Source organism: Morone saxatilis, unplaced genomic scaffold (genome assembly GCF_004916995.1).
Source record: "Morone saxatilis isolate NCDOM2014 unplaced genomic scaffold, NCSU_SB_2.0 Contig7, whole genome shotgun sequence".
Classification (NCBI taxonomy): Eukaryota; Metazoa; Chordata; class Actinopteri; family Moronidae; genus Morone; species Morone saxatilis.
The window spans coordinates 17,214,573-17,233,468 of NW_023340246.1; the positions used below are offsets into that span (position 1 = coordinate 17,214,573).

Sequence of the window (18,896 nt, forward strand, 5' to 3'; positions counted from 1 at the left end):
AGAAACATGGCGGTTCAAACATGGTGGCCTCTGTAGAAGAGGAACCTCTGTAAAAAAAACAGCTCTTTGTAAAATTATACGACATTTAGAGAAAGAGAATACTAATAATTAATAATAATACTTCATTTTGACAGTTTATATTACAATAAAAAAAGCAACATTTGGCAGATTTGTTTGTAACATTTCTGACAGTTAATTTAAATTTGGGCTTTTGCAAAGTAAAATGTATATTTATTATGTGTAAATCACCTTAAATTTACGGTACTTTTTGTGCTTTATCATTTTTTAAAGATAATTATTCAGTTTTTTAAAGGTGTTACTCTATTCTACCAATTTATATATGTTAAAAATGAAAGACATTCCTTGTAAAATTACAGTAAAGGTTTATTATAATAAAGGTAATTAATGTATTTTTTTTTTACATTTAATCTATGTTTTTATTCTTACAGTACTTTACAGTTTTTTCGGCACCCCTGCTGCCGGGAAATTAGTTTGTTTTACACTTTGTACAACAAAAACGCCTCATTCTAAGTCAACAAAAACACAACAATTCAATTATTTTCAAGCAATTACACACAAATGAAAACATACATATGAACATTATATTCCATTTCCGCCGATAGATCCTCCTAAATGTTACACACTGGACCTTTAAATATATATTTGAGAATCCATACAGGGAAAAAAAGCAGATATCAGACACAGTATAAGCTAATACTTTCCAGAAAGCAGGAATACTTGTCGATCATCGATCATTACACAGAGCACAACACTGAAGTAGCAGAAACAGTCATCATAAAATCACTCCGTCTGGCTGACATGGTCGTTGTATTGTGCCGGCATGTAGACAGAGTCTCAGCGAGGTGCTGCTGAAAAGGAGGAACTGTTTATTGCTGCTTCAAAACTGCCAAACCTTTTGAACCGTGTACAACTATAGAGAAAAGGAAAAAGATGAGATTCAGCTGTCTGAGCGACTGACTGCTCCATCACGTTAGGATTATTCCCAAATGAACATATGCACACACAAGTAAACTCGCAGTAGGAGATGTTATCTTAGCTTAAAGACTCTCTGTGGGGTCGTAGTTTGCTCATGACAGTTAACCTCACGACCTCTGACCTCTGAGGTGTGGACAGAGTCCCGGAGCAGACGAAAGGAGGATGATGCTGTTTGGAGGAGGGGGGAGAGATAAAGGCAGAGGAGAGGAGGAGGTGAAAGCAGAGATGTGGAGATAGAAAGAGAGAGGAGATGGGAAACAGAAGAGCCAGAATGAGGAGAAAAAGGAGGCAAGAACTAAAAAAATATCTTCTTGGTCATCAGAGATTGATTATAGATTATTATAGAGACACATGTGAAACCCCAACTTTGTTTTTATATCATAAATGTTATACAGACTAAACAAATTGTATATAACGTGTCAATTAGTGAGTTTTAGAGGAGTTGGTTGGTTGGATTTCCCATTTCCGAGTCTTTAGGGCTAAGATAAGCTAATTTGCTGCTGGCTGTAGCTTCATATTTACTGTACTTACTGAAGAAAGACAAGATCTTATAAGTATATTTCCCAGCATGTTTGCACCATCATCTGAGATCCATCCTGATTAATCAAACTCCACCAGTAAGTTTTAAAACGAGCTGCGAGAGGTATTCGCCAATAAATATTTCACCTATGTCAAACAAGAGGTTTCAGGGGGCCTGTGTGACCATCGTGTCTGTCTCCCTCTCTCCCTTCATGTCTTCTTACCCTGCCAGCCCCCAATTTATTATCCCTGACCCCAACATTCAGTACATACCAAAGATCAAAGCCTGACAAGAACCCCGAAGTAGCACTCTCACTCTTTCCACAATCCTTTAACTCTGCTCAGGTGCTCAGACTCTGGGTACCTGTGCCTCCGTGTGTGTGCAGGCCAGAGCAGTTTAAAGTGGATCACAAAGGAATATATTGTGAATATTGTAAGTCTTGTTTCATGGCCCCTTTAAAATAAACAAATTTTTTGGCTCATTTGTGTACGCTAAATTCACAGAAATCCCTCAAACTCTGACTATTTGAAGTCTCTTCCATTGTTCCCTCTGATTCACTCTACTTCTGCTCAATATACAGAGCAGGTTCAACTGTGTGACTTTATTTATGATGGCTTTCAGGAAGAGAGGCATCTGTTACAATAAATCTGTCAACTCACACACACAAGCTGTATATGGAAAAGCTTCATTACTCACTGTGTGTGTGTGTGTGTCCTAAAAGTGTGGCTGTCATTTTTTCTATTAGTTTATCTTTAATGGATGAATTCAGTTTGGTGTCTGGCTGAAAGTTAAAAACTGTCCTGCAGTTAATGACAAAATACAATTTACCAGTTCAGGATTGGATTACTAAAACTCAGAATATTATGTCCTCATAATATTAGGATAAATTACAATTCCTCTATTTACAATAGGTACAATGTATTTAGTCACATAACAAGGACCTGAGACTTGACTTAAATTAGATTTATCTACCTATAACTTGAGATTTGAAAGACACGATATTCTTTCTGTGAGGCTGCAGCCTACTACAGCAATGCTTCAAGCTAAAATGCTAACATGCATGATGTTAAACAGGTGCAAGATGTTTATCATCTTAGTTCAAAGTTTCAGCATGCTAACTTTTACTGATTAGCACATTAACTGTAACTCTGGACGTGCATTAAGTCTGTTTAAGTCCAGTGTGTAACATTTAGGAGGATCTATTGGCAGAAATCAAATATAATATTCATAGGTGTGTNNCTGAATATAGAAATTGTTGTGTTTTTGTTACCTTCTGTGGCGGCCACCATGTTCAACCGTCATGTTTCTACAGTAGCCCAGAAAAAACACCTACACACTGGACCTTTAAGTAGAGACTAGCAGTAGCCTAGGATAGTCAATTATTAGGGCCAATACTTTGAAAGGACTCAACTGTTCAAATGCAGTCGTAGTTTACTGTAACGTTTAGCAGTCAGGGACTTGAATTTGCTCCAAACTTCTGGTTATAACTGAAATGAAAAGTTCATGAAATTAAAGTATCATAGAAAAGATAAGATATTCTATGTGGTCCACTACTTCTGAGCCTTGGCAACCACATGAGTCTGTTTGTCAGCCCTGGTTCACATACGTGGCGTGAGAAGAAGAGAACCTCAGGGACATTGAATTAGATTAATATAACAGCAGATGGATAAAAAAGCCAAGACTCAAGTATGTCTGTGAGTGTTTATGTGTGAGAGAAAGAAATGCAAACCAACAGACTGAGTGACCCTAAAGCTGCAGAGTCACACACCTGTTAGCTGTCATTTTAGGACAACAGATAAAACCAGGTTGTCCTTCTCTACCTACATCAATGCATCACTAACCCTTTAACCCAAAGTCTCTATACCTCCCACAATTTGTCTGTTTTTCATCACCACCCGTCCCTTCATCTGTTGCGGCTGCTACACTTGAACAGCAAACTGTGTGTCAAACAACAACAACAGCCTGGTCGTAGGAAAAAAAAAAGACCCCCCAGGACACGATCATAATCAGGCCACACTGGCCAGTGTTTGACCCCGCGGGCCAGCCTGTCTAACTGGGTTGAAATAACAAATCCACCCCCATTGCTGACCCTCCTGTCATGAATCTCTAAATATTTTTGAGCCCCCGATAAGCATCTGAGTTCCGCAGTCATATGTGAGAGCGGGAAGATGACTAGTGAGGAGGGTGTCTGGAACGTTATAAACGTGGCTTTAATTACTGAGATAGTTAAACCAGACTGTTTTTTTGGCTTTACGCCTCAAATTACTCTCAGATTATTGCCCTATTAATGTCTATATGTGTGATCTAGGTTTTGGCACAGAAACAACATTCAGGGTCAAATACGTCACTTAAACTTGGGGCTGTTCAAATAGTTTGAAGAAGTAGAAGTTGAGAAGTACCACATATTTGTGTCTTAAAGCTGAAATCTGTAACTTTTACTCCAGTACATAAACAATTTAGTCTTAGTTAAAAAACTTTCCTGAAAATGTTGCAACATGACATATTGTTCTGTTTATGTGCAGATTTGTTATATTATGAAATACTGTTGGGAGATAATCTTTTATTGAATATATTAATAAACTAGCTCTCCTGGAGTTTATGTTGAAGGTTCAGGCTTTTATTTTCTTGGGTTAATCTAATTAGTACAAAAACATACTATAGCACAGAAAGACACTTAATAGATATAAAACACTCATTGCAACATGTACACTATTTAAATTCTACATTCAAAAACATGGTTGCAATGAGGTGGTTGCAAAATTTGGAAGGCGACTGTAGATAAAAACATCATTCTAAGGTAACAAAAACACAACAATTCTTATTTTGAGGCGATTATACACTAATGAAAACATACCTATGAATATTATATTCAATTTCTGCCAATAGAGCCTCCTAAATGTTAAACACTGGTCCTTTAACATTACTGGTGAATATATGAATTAATAAAACAAACATGTATACTAGCTTTGACAAACTGTATCAAAACTGCATTAATTGATGTTTTGGCCACAATTTTGACATATTATAACCTTATGTTAGCAAACAGTTGCCTATTTACATGTCACAACTGAGAACCTCTACAGACATCTCGCAATTAATCAGCTAAATGCTCCGCTGTGTTCATCAGCTAGTCCCAAACTCTGTCTGTTTACTGTGTGGTGAAAACAGCAGACAACACCAGAACACCATTAGAGGAACAGCAGAGATGGGAGCTAATTCTCTGTGGGTTTGTCACCACGAGTGACACATTACATTCAGTCATTTGATCCATTGTTAATATAAAAACATTGATGAGTGCAGCTTTAAAGCACAGGAGCAGATATTTACCTGTCAACCATACATGAGGAATCTCAGAAGAAACCTTAGTCATGTCTTCCTATCGAAGCCTTTTTCACATGTCACTGGGTGCCATTTGATTTTAACACAGTTAAAAGAGACATGTGAAAGAAATCAGCTCGAAATAGAAAATCTGCTTCCTTGCCAGAATACAACCAACTCCTCAGTGTTGTTCTCCTCGTCTCATTACTTTCATTCGCCTACTAAACAGAGCTGGGAACAGTATATGGTCTTTATTCCGCTAATGCAATTATCTAGTCTTAAAAAAAAAAGTGAATGGCTTAATGACAAACAAGCACATGTTACGTCGTGGTGTCTTGAGGACTCAATAAATCATTCAGATTTAAACCTGTTTATGTCCAAGCAGCTATTAAATTGTAGCATTTGCACAGGATTTAGTTTAGTCTCGATAAAGCAGTGAGCAGTTTAATACAACGCTTCCATTCGCCTCAACTGAGCGAGCAGAAACCACCTGATTCACTGCACTGTATGTTTCTAATTATCCTAATACAGCAGTAAGAATCATAAGACACCAGCACAGCATATGTGTTCTTCTCCCTCTGCAGTCATGACTCTTCACGTAACAGTTTTGTTGTTAAAGGAAATGGCGTGTTTTGCATTTTTTGGACATCTTCCATCTTTAGTCAGAGCAATAAAACCTTAAAATGCTCATTCATGGTAATAAAATCAAATTCATTAATGCAACTTTGTCTGTAAAAACATCCCGTTTACACAACGAGGCTGGGATCTGCGTCATGTGTCCTGCTGCGTCCAGTCTCATGCTTTAAGTCAGTGTTGACATTTCCTAATTTTAAAGAAACGAACTACAAGTCAAAGTCCTGCACTCAATTAGGTAAAAGCACTTAAATATTATGATCAAAGTGGATTTATTGTATCAAAACTGCCAGTTTTATATTACTCTTTATTATTTTATTTGTTTATTTGGAGGCTTTTTCATAATATAAGCAGCATTTTTATGGTTGTATCTGGTTGAAGTGGAGCAAATTCAAACTATTCAATATACTGTTGGATAGTTTGATCACAAACAATCATGTTTTATATACTTATTATTGGTTTTAACTTCATAATTTGCTAAATAACTTCTAACTCTAGCTTTAAGATAAAAGTAGTGGACTAAAAGCTACAATATTTTCCTGAAAATGTGGTGAAACATGTTTAAAATGGAAATACTCAAGTAAAACACCCTAAAATTGCACTATACAGTACTTGAGTGCATTACACCACTGCTCTGTGTTTCAGGACAATGGGTTTTACTGTTATTGGATTGGGAGTGTGATATACGAGTCGTGTGTTTGGTCAATACAGTAAATCTCAGAGCTGTAGAGACTAGAGCAGCCACACCGTCCTGCATGAGTATGCTAACCAAAGAAAGCAGCTGCACTGAAGCTATGATTCACTGTTTGTCCTTCAAATGCTCCGACTCCCACCAACACCACTGACACACCCACATTACACACACACACACACATCATGACATCACACATCTTTCACTGTGCTCTGTGAAGCAGTTTAATGCTGCATCAGGACCAGAGCGGATGAAAAATAGATGTGCAAAAAAGAGAGAGGGAGGCAGAGAGAGGGGTGAACGAGTTCATGAGGATGGAGGGGTTGAAGGAGGCTCTATTAATAACAACAACATAAAAAAAAGCATACCTCTTACAGCACTAAATGAAACACCTTCTGGAGCAACGTGAGGCTGAAAACTGAACAATAAAGGGAGCAGACTCTTCAGCTGAGACTGTTCTCACCAGAAAAACAACAGGATGGATTTTAATTAATTTTTTTTGTTTTAATGTTTATGTTTTCCTAACATGTGACCTATTGCGTAATAATTAAATAACTGGTCTTCCTCAACAGCAGTAAAGTAACACACGCTATTAAGTGTCTTAAATCTGTATCTGTATAAAATCCAAATGCAATTTAACGCGCTACTTCTGAATAATTGGTTTTGGCTCACATCAAGGAAGCCGTCACATAACCACATGGATTTCTCACATGCATCGGACGGACTCTGAGTAAGGTAGTTTTGCTTTCTTCCTCCACAGGGAGACAAATGCTAATTTCAGTGTAATTTAAGTGTAGCTTCAGCTGCTGTTATCACAGGGAACAGACCCTGTAGTCGGGGCTACTTCCACAGACTGTTTACTGATGTAGTTACACTTGGATTTGCAACGCCCCTGAAAAAAAACCTTATTTTGTTGTCTTAGAAGTGGATTTGGAAGTTTTGGTTACACATGAAAGTGCTGTATCTGAGCTGTATATGAGGCATCAGGGAAGAGCCATTTTGTTTCAACAGATGTAAAAGTGAAGGCAAACAAAATGGGGAACAAAAACAGCCTTAATGCAACTCCTCTCTTGTTTTCACAGAGTGCAGAGCACGAGATATAACAGGTGCGTGAAAAGATGAAAAGAAATGAATCATGGAGCTAAAAGAGAGGATAGAAAGCAGAGGGGAAGATGGAGCGAGCAAGTCCACGGAGGCTCGTGACGTAACGGAGGTACGAGAGGTTATTTTGAGCACAGTGTCGCAGTGAGGAGCCAGCACAGACTTTCTTTTAAATTCTGAACCTGCAAAAAAAAAACCCCACAAGACTCCACATTTATCTTTAAAATTCATTCCTCATCACTTCTCAACTTAAAGGAAGTAAACACCTTTATCTGAAACTCCCAAAAGCACCAAATAATCCAGCGTTTGGTGCACAGATGATGGGCAAGTAGCTCGGATTCTCTGTGAGAGACAAACAAAGTAATTATAATCAGATTATGTGAATGTTTAAATCTAATTATACAAGGAGACATATCCTCATTTATTCTAGAAGCTATCATTAAGAAGTAATCCTTTGTTATTTGATTCTGAGGACAGTCCAGTCTTCTTCAGCTGCCTCTACTAAAGCAACACAGAGAGGCAGCATCATAGGGACGCTGATGACTTCCAATCATAATGATTGATTGGAAGCAGAGCAGCTTGTAAGGGTCCCTGTGGGGCAGTGAACTGACCAGTTCCCTGCTGGCCAGAACCTCAAACATTCAATAACACATCATCAATACAGTGCTATAACCCCTCCTTACACCTTCCCCATCAGCATCATGTGTGTTTGTGCAGCATAAAAGTGAATCTAACTTGTAAATTGAATAAACGGCAATTTTCCAATTTGTGTTAACGCAATTCCAAACTAAGCGTCTTTATGAGCGTGGCACCACAACAAGCATGTCAATATTTGAAACAGTCCACCTTTCTTTATTTCATCTCTCATTTCTTTATGTGTGTTTTTTTTATATCTAGGTTGTTAACTTAAATAAATTTGTGACATCTCAGCCTTATCAGTGGACTCAAACACGGCTTTAAACCAGTGGTTCCAAGACTTTTTTCTGCTCGTGACCCCTAAACGAAGCAAAAATACCTGCAATCCACTGTTACTGAACCGTGATTTTTCTTTCCCTTGCTCAATTTAAATAACATTTAAAGGCAAAAATAAACATTTTGTGAAGCAGAAATATGTCGTTTTCAGCTTTTCTGTCCTGATAATCATCTGGAGACCCCTCAGATTTATGTTTACAGTCACACACACATACAATATATACTGCGTCATGGGAAAGAGAAACAAAATTAATTTTTGACTGATCAAAGTCAGTTCAAGTCAGAAATGAATGGGATTTGAACAGAATTTGTTCTGGTGCATTTGCACAGATGAGAGTTGTAAATCTGGAGGATTTCATGGGAAGATGAAAAAACGTATTGCAGTTCTGCTGCAGTGTAAACAATTTAAAGGACAACAGCAGGAAAAAAATGAGCTGGGAACAATTCACAGACGCTGTAAAGACAAAAGAAAGCTGTGTTGACAAAAATGAAATATGTCTTTTATAACATTATGTAACATTTTGATGTTGATGCCATTTTGGGGATTTGACACTGTCCGGTGGACCCGTTATTAGATCAAACCACTGGAGTGAAGTCTAATTTGCAGGGGGGCAGAGAGGGGAGAGGAACAAAAGAGCTCTGGTTTTTCACATCCTCAAACACACGTCTGTTTTTTACTGTAATGGAGCTGGCAGTGAATCTGAGAGATGGAAGATAGGAAACTGGCTGGGGGACAGATTAATTAGCAGAGAGCCACTTCCTGTTTCTTCTCAACATCATAAATTTGATTTTTCTTTAAGACAAAAAAAACTCCACGGAAAGTTTAATATTCCAGTTAGTTTATGGAGCGGTTGTTTATCTGCTGTATTAAGAAGGAATGTGTTTTATACTTATTTTTTGCATCAATAATTTTTTTACCAATTTTGTGAGTTCAGATGTGTAATTTATCACAAAGAGCAAAGTTACAGTGAATAGTTATAAGAAATGCAGTTTCTCTCTAAACAAACTGCTGTGTGTTAACAGTATGCAGACTGAGGGTTTAATGCGTCAGTGGAAAACTTCATGTTTAAATTGTATTAATCTGTTTTTATGTCATGTGCGTGAAGAGCACTTGATTTATTTTGGTAAGAGGAGTATATTGTGTCCTATTGCATAAGTTTCACTTCAGTTAAACAACCTTCATCACTTGACTTTCTGCTTTAACTCGACTCGATTGAATTACTTTAACAGGAACTAGCTGAGCTCACTGTAAGCACATGCTGGTTACCATGACAAAGACAAACCTATGGAGCAGTCGACTAAAAATGAATAACAGTAAATAAGTAAATGAATTCTTTAATATTATCTGCTTTATGTTACTATGACATACAGGTGATGGATCATTTGGGGATTCTTTGCTAACACTAAAATTAAAGAAACATTTTTAGATTCAGTCTGGCTTTTACAAACATTTAAGTAAAGTTGCACTTTATCTAACGCACATCTTTGGTCTTACAGGTCCCATTTAGGGTGAAACTGAGGTTTGGATTGAAAATAAAGTAAAGCAAAGCAGTTAGCTGTAACTGCAGAGTGCAAAACAAATCGATGCTTATTTTATTTTTGTTCTACAGATTTCAGATCTCACACCTTCCCACCTTCAACACAAACACACTACAACACTGAGTTTCAGGCAGGAAGGAGGACTGAAGGAACAATCAGCTGATTCATCTGCCTTTATGTCAGGGCTCCACACCCAGCCCCTCTTCCCCTGCCCACCCAAAACACTGCTCCACCCCCTCGCCATGTTGGTTCCTTCCTCTTGTTTTGGGCCGGTGCACATGGGGCCCCCAGCTTGTCCCCGTCCCGGCCCATCCTCAATGGATCCTCTGTTTGACCCCTTCCGCTCCCCCCCTCCATTCTCTCTCTCTCTCTCTCTCTCTCTGCTAAACAGGATAATCAGAGCCACAGCAGCGTCTGATCAGCTGCAGCTCATTATACAGGAACGTAACCAGGCTTAATCAGCACGCATTACATTACAGTGCATACGGAAAGCTTTCAGATCCTTTCAAGTTTTCTTCATTTTGTTAGGTTTCAGACTCATTATCCCCTCCAGGATCTTGTGTGTGTCCATGTGTGTATCTGTCCACAGCTAATCTCACATACGTCTGGACCCATTAACCTAATATTTTGTGTGAACATTTATGACTGTATGCTCAAGGACTTCTTTTATTGACTGTTCTGTTCTGTTTTATAGGTTACCACATCGTCTGCTGACTCCTCTAAATCGGCCAGTTGGGGTTGCAAGTGATCAACAACTGCTTCAGTTTTGAATCTTGTTTCCCCTAGGCACAATGTACGTTAGTGTTGGCGGATTGTTTTGTTTTACGTCACTGGTGTTTTGGACCTGCCCCAGGTGTGGGATGGCGTTTTAATGCTAAGTAGCATTAAAACGTATAAGGACATTTCATGTGTCCTGTCTGCGCATTTTAAGCTTTTCATGTCTCATTTAACGGCGTTAGAGATGCCAATTTTATGAGTTTTGGACGTGCAGGAAAGGACAAAGTTAGGTGACCATGATCAGGTGAGCCACCGTTGACAGGTGACCTTTGTCGTCAATCGTCACAGTTTGGTTATCTTGAGACATCAAAGCTACTACTCCTAAGGAAAACATCATGATTAGGGTTAAAATAGGTTAAAAAATAAGTACATATGTGACTGAATTTAAATACTTCATATTTAGGTCAATATTGACTTCAGGTTTCACATGGGACACAAACAACGATCGCCTCGGGGGAAAGTCCTGTGTTTGTTTGACACACTCATCCAGTCCGACTTCTTCCCTACATGGAATTTGTCGCTCTTTCTTTAACGTTAACTGACTGATTGTTTTCCTGTATGACATTTGTGTGTATAATGACACACTAATCATTTTTAAACAGTAAAAACTCAACTGAAATGAGCAAATCCACTCTGGAAACTAACTGAGACTTCAGAGACATTTTGCGTGACTGTTTCTGACATACAAACTTTTGTAATTATTATTATTTTCATTTTTTGTTTTAATCTGCTTCTTTGATATGCTTCGTCACACTCCACGTTGTTGAGATTGGATTGTTTCTCTGCGAACATCTGCAGTTACCCATAATAACGTTCCCCAGTGTTGATCTGCAGAGATGTTTATATGCATTTTTGTTTTCCAATCTGAGACTTTTGCAACCTTTTGCCAGTATTAGAGAATTGCTCTCCCCACGCTGAGGATGAAAAGAGAGATAAGCAGCATTGTTGCATTAAACAACGTCTCGCTTCATACATTATAAGGAATTTTCCACATCAGTTTCCAAATAACAACGGTCCTGTTAAGTTTGAACATATTTCCAAACCAGAAACCTACAGCTTGTGTGAACAGCTGATGAACCCAGCAGTGTCAGAGAGTCTGAAAGGAGTTTCTAAGTGAGAGAGATGTAAGATTTCATTTAATTTGAGACACTGGATGTTTGTTTAGGGAATAAAAATACAGTATAGAGAAAGAGAACCACACACACACATAAATACATTGTGGCAGCAAAGTGTGTTTATATAGGATCAAATAACTGTAACAATCTGAAGAAGAACTCATTATTGTAGCTTATAAAGAATTGTACATTAGTTGATTATTTTGGCATAAACATAATGTATTGCATGATGTCACAAAGGTCATAGAGTACATAATAACTAATTGTGGTGGGAAAAGGTCTTAAAAACATTCTTAAACGTATTTAGATGAGTTGAAATGATGTTTTCTGTACAACGTAAAGGCCCACTTCAAACTATAACGACCTTAATAATAACACTTGTGAGGTTGTTGGAGACAGATAGGTATGAAGAAGGAGGGTCGTTGGTATTGGTGGAGAGAGAGAGAGAGAGACATTGCTATAATTCCTCTGTGGAGTGAGGAAGGATATTTATTGACTGTGTATCAAGCAGGAAGGCTCCATCCACCCTCAAACACACACACACACAATCCCCTCCCTCTCCCCCCAAAACACTCCATATACTTCCCTGCACTTTAAAAGTACTTTATTACAAGTAAAAGTATGTAAGTATTATATCAGTTTAATCAAGTATCATGTAATGTACGTCTTTAATAACCTTTTTTTGTCTTACACTGTATTTTATTGAGTTTTCCCAACTCAAATTACCAAAGAAGTTCACATAACGTATAAAATGTTGATGGAAAATGTTGCCTCAATTTTTTTGGAGATACATCTAAGTAACTAAATATTATAATAATGTGATTTAAAGAAAGATTTAAAGAAAGTAAGCAGTACTGCACTTTAAAAGTACTCATCTACATAAAACAGTACATGAGTATTAATCAATTTAATAAAGTCTGATGTAATTTAGATTTAAGGAAGTTGGTTGAACTCATTTTTTGGCTTTTTTCAAGTTGGCTCTATTAAATCTTTTAGTCTTACACTGTTTATTATTGAGTTTTCCCAACTCAAAACACCCAAAAAGTTTAGTTAACATGTAAAAAGTGGGTTGAAAATGTTGCCTCCGTTATATCTAAGTAACAGCCTTCACAGTGTATGGTCCGTCCATTTCACATGACTTGCGATGTCAACATTTAGCCTTTAATCTGATAGTGGTTTCAAAATCACTGTTTTTATCTTGTATCACTTACAAAAAAAACATGACTCAGTAAAATCGTCAGTTTCCCGCCTACTCCTCCCTTTCTCTGAGACAGTTCAGGAATTAAATACTTGGTGTGTTGAAAGGATTTGTCCTTTCAAAATTCAAAGGAGTTTACTGAACGGAAAGATGTTCTTTTTTTGCACTTTTCACAAATGTTTAACAGATTTGTAGTCAGATTTTGTCAGAAGTGGTAGTACTGAGACACTTCAATACCACAATTTAAAGCACAATATACTGCTTCTCAAGTAAAAGTCCTGCATTTAAAATCTTACTTACTTTAATATCAGTAAAATATACTTAAGTATCAAAAGTAAAAGACTCAAGCGAGTAACAGCCTCCGTTTTTTAGTGTCTTGGAAAACTGATGTGTCTCTTATACTTCTGTGAATGATGCCCCTGACATCCTTTGGCTTCTGATTTCCTGTTTTTTGGTTGATTCGAACAAACAACACGACTGCAGCCGGTACACTTCAGTCACCGACCAACAACCTGCTTACATGAACATACATCTTGGTCAGAAACGTGGGTGTGAGAAACACAAACTCCCACAAATCTCTCCGTCACAGCTGGAATCACAAATCACAACAGTCATACTCAGCTTTGAAACATCTCGTATCACACATACCGACGTTAAGAGCGAATGATACCTGTGATAACAGCTCAGACAGCTTAACAACACAACCATGTGCCAAACAGATTATGTCAGTTCACTGGAAAACTGCACAAACAGCCTCCAAAAACACACTCAAACACACATTCTTAGGAAAGAAAAAACAAGCTAAGATTAAAATCTTGTTACGCCCTTTCTGCTCTCTCGCTCTCTCTCACTTTTGATGTCTCCCTCGGTGTCATTTGACCTTTGAGGAAGACGGGCCCCTGACCTGTTGACCTCCAGCCTATAAAAAAAAAAAAGTCAATAAATCCAATAAGGTTATATGAGGCGTGAACAGAGCAGGTGGCGAAACATACATAGTCATTAGTGGGCGCTTTCTAAATATTCATTCGCACAATGCTGAGCAATTTACACCGAGGTAACAGTGCAGAGTCGGCAGGATCCCTCGGAAGGTGGCCGCCAGCCACAACATACTGCACAGACGAGGAACTGAAAAGGGAACGTTTTAGTTTTTTAAATTTAAATGCAGAGAGGATAAATAGTTTATAATCTGTTGTTCTTCATCAATAATGTGTTCATAGGGCACAGATCCTAAAGGTTGAACAGGTACCTGCTTATACACTTGATCTTCCCTCCATCTGTTTAATGTATTATTCATTAAGGGGTTATAAAACTCTGGAGTCACAGGTCAAAATGATCAACTTTACTTGATTTTATGGGAAAAAAATGAGAATACTGACTGATACACGTCAGCAGAAGATGGGGGGGGCGGGGGGAGGAATTAAAATCCTGCTAATTAACTAAATTTATAGCTGAAAGTGGACATTGTTTTAAAATTTAACTTAAATTATAGATGACTTTTATGATATCACATTGATCACATGACATATAATACAGATGGGTATCATTTTTTCACATATTCACTCTCTTTTTTTACTATATGGTCTATCATTTGATGTTTGAAACATAAACATCTGTCATAACTTTATGATTATTTTTGTGTTTTTAAATAATCTTTTAGCTTGTAATATATGTGAATAAAGATGTGTTGCTTTGAAATGCATTATATGATTGCTTGATTTTGAGTAAGTTAGCAGAAAATAATGTAAAACCATAATTTTTGGGGGAAATAAAAACCAAAAAATTTGATGTTATCATTGTGTTCAGTCTAACAATCCTTCACTTCGACCAAAAAAAGGTCCATATCTGTCAGAAGGACAGATGTGTGATGTGGTCGTGGAGCCCAGGTGGCCCCATCTGGATGTAAATCTGGCCTTTTATTACTGCGGGACTGCAGACAAGTCGACCCATTACTCAGCAAAAAAACAACCCCACAGCACATGGAGCGTGCGCTGCAGCACATTACTGATGTACTGCACAGGGAGGGAGGGAGAGAGAGGGAGGCAGGGGAGGAGGGTGACGACAGGTATGTTTGCAAACACACAGGTAAACTGTACAAAACAACTGTAAGCAAGGAGCGTTAAAACCGACACCAGGAAGCAGAATAAACGCCACTAAATGAAGTGTTGCTCTCTGAGGGGATGAGGAGGGGGGGGATGTCTCCGTGCACATTGCGCATGGAGGTCTAATAACCCCCGGACCATAAAGGGCTGTACCTTGCTGTCGAGGACGCTGCCTCCCTCCTGGAGCACCTCCGCACTCAGCTCCCCGGCGGAGGCTGAAGCTGAGGCTGAGGCTGGGGCATCCTCCTGGCTCTTCCCGTCCCGCTGCACTGAGCTCTCTGCTCCCATGGCGAACAATCACGCAAGGTGAACTTGGTCTTCGTCTTCAGTCGTCTTTATAAAAAGACAACAACAACAAACAAAAAAAAAGCCCCAACAAACCCGCAGCGACCGTCCGCGTCAAAGCGCCGACCGATGATACCACGCAGCGAGTATCCAAAGCGTCCAAATGACGAGCTCTTTACGGTGCAGCTCCGCCCCGGGGTGGCCTGGATCTGGAGTGATGAAGAGTGAGGACCAGCAAACTCTTTTAGGACCCCCCCCTCCTCTTCTTCCACCTCCCAACACCTCCCTTCAGTATCACATGGGGCTCCGGTGCGCCGCGGCACGCCTTGCAGCATCAAGGAGACTGTGGGTGCTGATGGAGGATGAGGAGGAGGAGGAGAGGTGAGGAGCAGAGGAAGGACTGTTAATAAACGGAATAAAAGCTTTACAGCTTGTGGCGTTTATCCGTTTCTCAAGCAAGAAATTAGATCTATCCTACGAGATTGGTCAATTAAATTAGAGCTGTTATGAAACAGACACTGCAAACATTAAAACAGAAACCTACACGAAGCCCCTGTGGAGATAAAAGGGATTTTGAAACCCAGATAACTACTGGATTGTCACATGCTGGGAGAAATATTCATATTATACAACACAGACATTATTTGTGGGGGATTTAGTACACAGGTGGCAAGTTAAATTACACTAAACTTTACTTGACTTTCTGTTATATGAGACTTCATTTAAAATGTCATTATTGGACTTTTTTGCCACATTTATCTGATGTTTGTAGTTTGTAACAGAAGAAAGAAGCACAATAAGGTATAAAATGTAATGCCTTTCAATGCATACAGGGAAAATTAATAATATAAAACATTCTTTATAACTCTTTTTAAGAGTTTTATTTATTATTTGGAGTTGAAGAAATGGCTACATGAAGACCAGTATAATTAAGACTTTTATCTTAATTAACTACTTTTCAAATATGGTAAAGATATAAACTATTTTCCTTCAGCACCACCTTATTCTCTATACATTTCTTTCTCTTGTGGTAAACAACATCTGCAAATTGCAAAGTTCTGAATGTTCAGCATTTAGGTGGAAAGACTGCATCAACACTGTTTTCTCCCATTTTTGTCAATTTACCATGACTCTGGAGAACGTAACTCTTGTTTCAAGTTGCTTTAATCAGCCTCGTAAATTAAACGAAGGTTGCAAAAATCAAATTTTGAGTCTCTGATGCACACATACACACATATACTATAGTACTCACATTACTCTTATAGGTGACAGACTCTCGCATAGCGTGTGTGTGTGTGTGTGTGTGTGTGTGTGTCGTCTTCGCTCATGGGGAGATGATATTGAGGTTTAAATGTTAATTGCAGGTTGAGCTCCATGTGCCATTTTGTTTGGAATTTTCACAAATTACAGCCCGAGTGCTCAAAGCCAAGTTCACACAGGCCTCGACGGAGGGTCCCTGCGGCTGAACCAAACCGAAACACACACACACACAAACACAATTCAACAACACAAACAAACACTTGGAGTAGAGAAACACGCTGGTGAAATGTAAAATCTTGGAGGTTTATGACCAGTCAAAGTGCGTCAACAGTAACAATCTGACCTGAAATAACAATAAAAGATATTTTATGTATCCGGTTGGAGGGAAAAAATCTGAAGAAACATTATTTTCTAAATGTTTTTTGTAGCTCAACAGGGATCGCTTCGAGCAGAGCTGTGGACTATAGACTTGGAGTTTTATAAGTACAGTTTTAAGTCACAAAAATGGGGATTTCAGACTTGACTTCTTTGACATTTGAGATTTGACTGACTGCCTGAAGAATACATCATGTTCAGTGCCCGAATTGGACCAAAAAAGGTGTCAGTACCCTAATTCATCAAAACCCTGACCCAAGAACTGGCTACATCTTCACAAGGACTAGCAACATCTTATCTCATTACTGTACACAGGGTTTTAGAAATACTGAAGTCCAAAATCTGAACTTGCTCAGCAGAGTTGGTGGCATGCAAAGCGTCAGAGTGAAGTTATTTTAAGGCAGTTATTTCACGACTTTCATTGTACACCCATTGGAAAAAATACAGAGGCTTTGACCTCTGTGACCTCAGTGGTGGGTACATCCGTTAATAATATATATGTGGGCAAAAATCAGAAGTACCGGTGAGTAACAGCCTGTTTCAGACACTGATCATGTTTTGACCTGGTGAAGTGACTTCTCTGCTGTGAGAGTTGATTCTGTATTCTATCTTATCAAGATTTGACCTCGTAAAAACGTAGAAAAATGAAAAATAAATAAGAGACATTGTATAGAATGAACAAATCTTTGGGTTCTCTGTAGCCCGCTCCTTATTTCTGCTTGATGCTAGCAGCTCGAGGCTACATTAGCCTTGTGTGTTTTGCCCTGTCAGGACTTTCTTCCATGATCTTCTCCTGAAGCTAACCAAGTAGTTTAGGCTTTCTGGCAGAAATCCCTGAAGGCCAACTTCTATCATGTGCCCCGAATCACAGATTAAACTGTCAGTGGATGCAGTGCATTATGGGAAATGTAGGCTGCAGCTTTATATGTATAAAAATCAGCGGTAAATGAGAAATACTGAACATTTAACTGTGTCAGCGTTGTTTGGTACTTGACAGTTGAAGTGAGGTCATACTGCAACCTGTTTGCTGCAAACCAGCTTTTGTGACATTAAAGCTCCCTCTCTACCCACATTGTTGATGATTAGTATCACTGGCACACGGACATCTAATTTAATAAAACGTAATGCCATCATGATCACAGACACATGATGAGACTATAGGAATGTCTGACGCACAGGGTCAGTGTACACCTAATACGAAGGACATTCCTCCTTGAGTTACCTTGTTACATTAATAGTCTATACATTGATGTTTACATGTGCAGGAGTCAGGAAATAAACAACCAACTCACCATAGCTATATTGCATGTGGTTTCACTTTAGCACTTTAGAGGGATTAAATCCTACACAGGCAATTCCCACACCTGACTGATATTAAGGTTTTACTATGACTGGTCACACACGTTTTTGTGTTGATTTTAGGTGAGAAATAGTCGATGCAGTAACTGAATATTGATTCATATTTAATCAGTGCTGCCTAGTTTGACAGTTTGATCCATTGCGGACGTACTCACTGAGAATGAGCAGTCAATTACAAGGTAGCCATGCCCTAAAGGATACCCTGCTTTATCGTCTCTTTTAATCTAAATTGGACAATAATCTACAAAAGGAACATCATGCTTCATGGAAGGAGATTTACAACTATCAATTCAGACCATAAATTCATTTGGAAACTGTTTACTGAGCTAATAAATCAAATAAGAAGTAGGTTCATTTCTCCTAAGACTCAATACTATCAGACATCTTTTTTTTTTTGCAGCCCATGGAGGTCATTAGAAAGGATGCAGGTTTAGTTCAGAAGTTCTGTTCACTAATTATATTTTTATATACACACAGGTTCTTTTGAAGGTGTAGGATTCTTAACTCTTGCCCTATCTCAGGACTTTATTGTCTCGGGGTTCCCCAGAAGCTTTATAAATGTTTTATTTTGTAAAGATTTAAGTGCTTTTGGTTGAGTTTTTATTTCCATTCCTCATTGGAGCCTCTCCCCGCATTTGGAGCCTCTCCCCGCATTGCT

The 18,896-nt window shown here is 38.5% G+C and overlaps 1 protein-coding gene across 1 annotated transcript in view; it reads right to left on the bottom strand.

The window, feature by feature from the left end:
- akap12b (A kinase (PRKA) anchor protein 12b) overlaps positions 1–15,451 on the bottom strand; it is a 42,133-nt gene extending 26,682 nt beyond the window's left edge. The window contains exon 1 of the mRNA XM_035678249.1: positions 15,113–15,451. Within this exon, the coding sequence (XP_035534142.1) occupies positions 15,113–15,247 (135 nt within the window). The 5' untranslated portion in view covers positions 15,248–15,451. The remainder of the gene's footprint in view (positions 1–15,112) is intronic.
- Between the last annotated feature and the right edge of the window lie 3,445 nt (positions 15,452–18,896).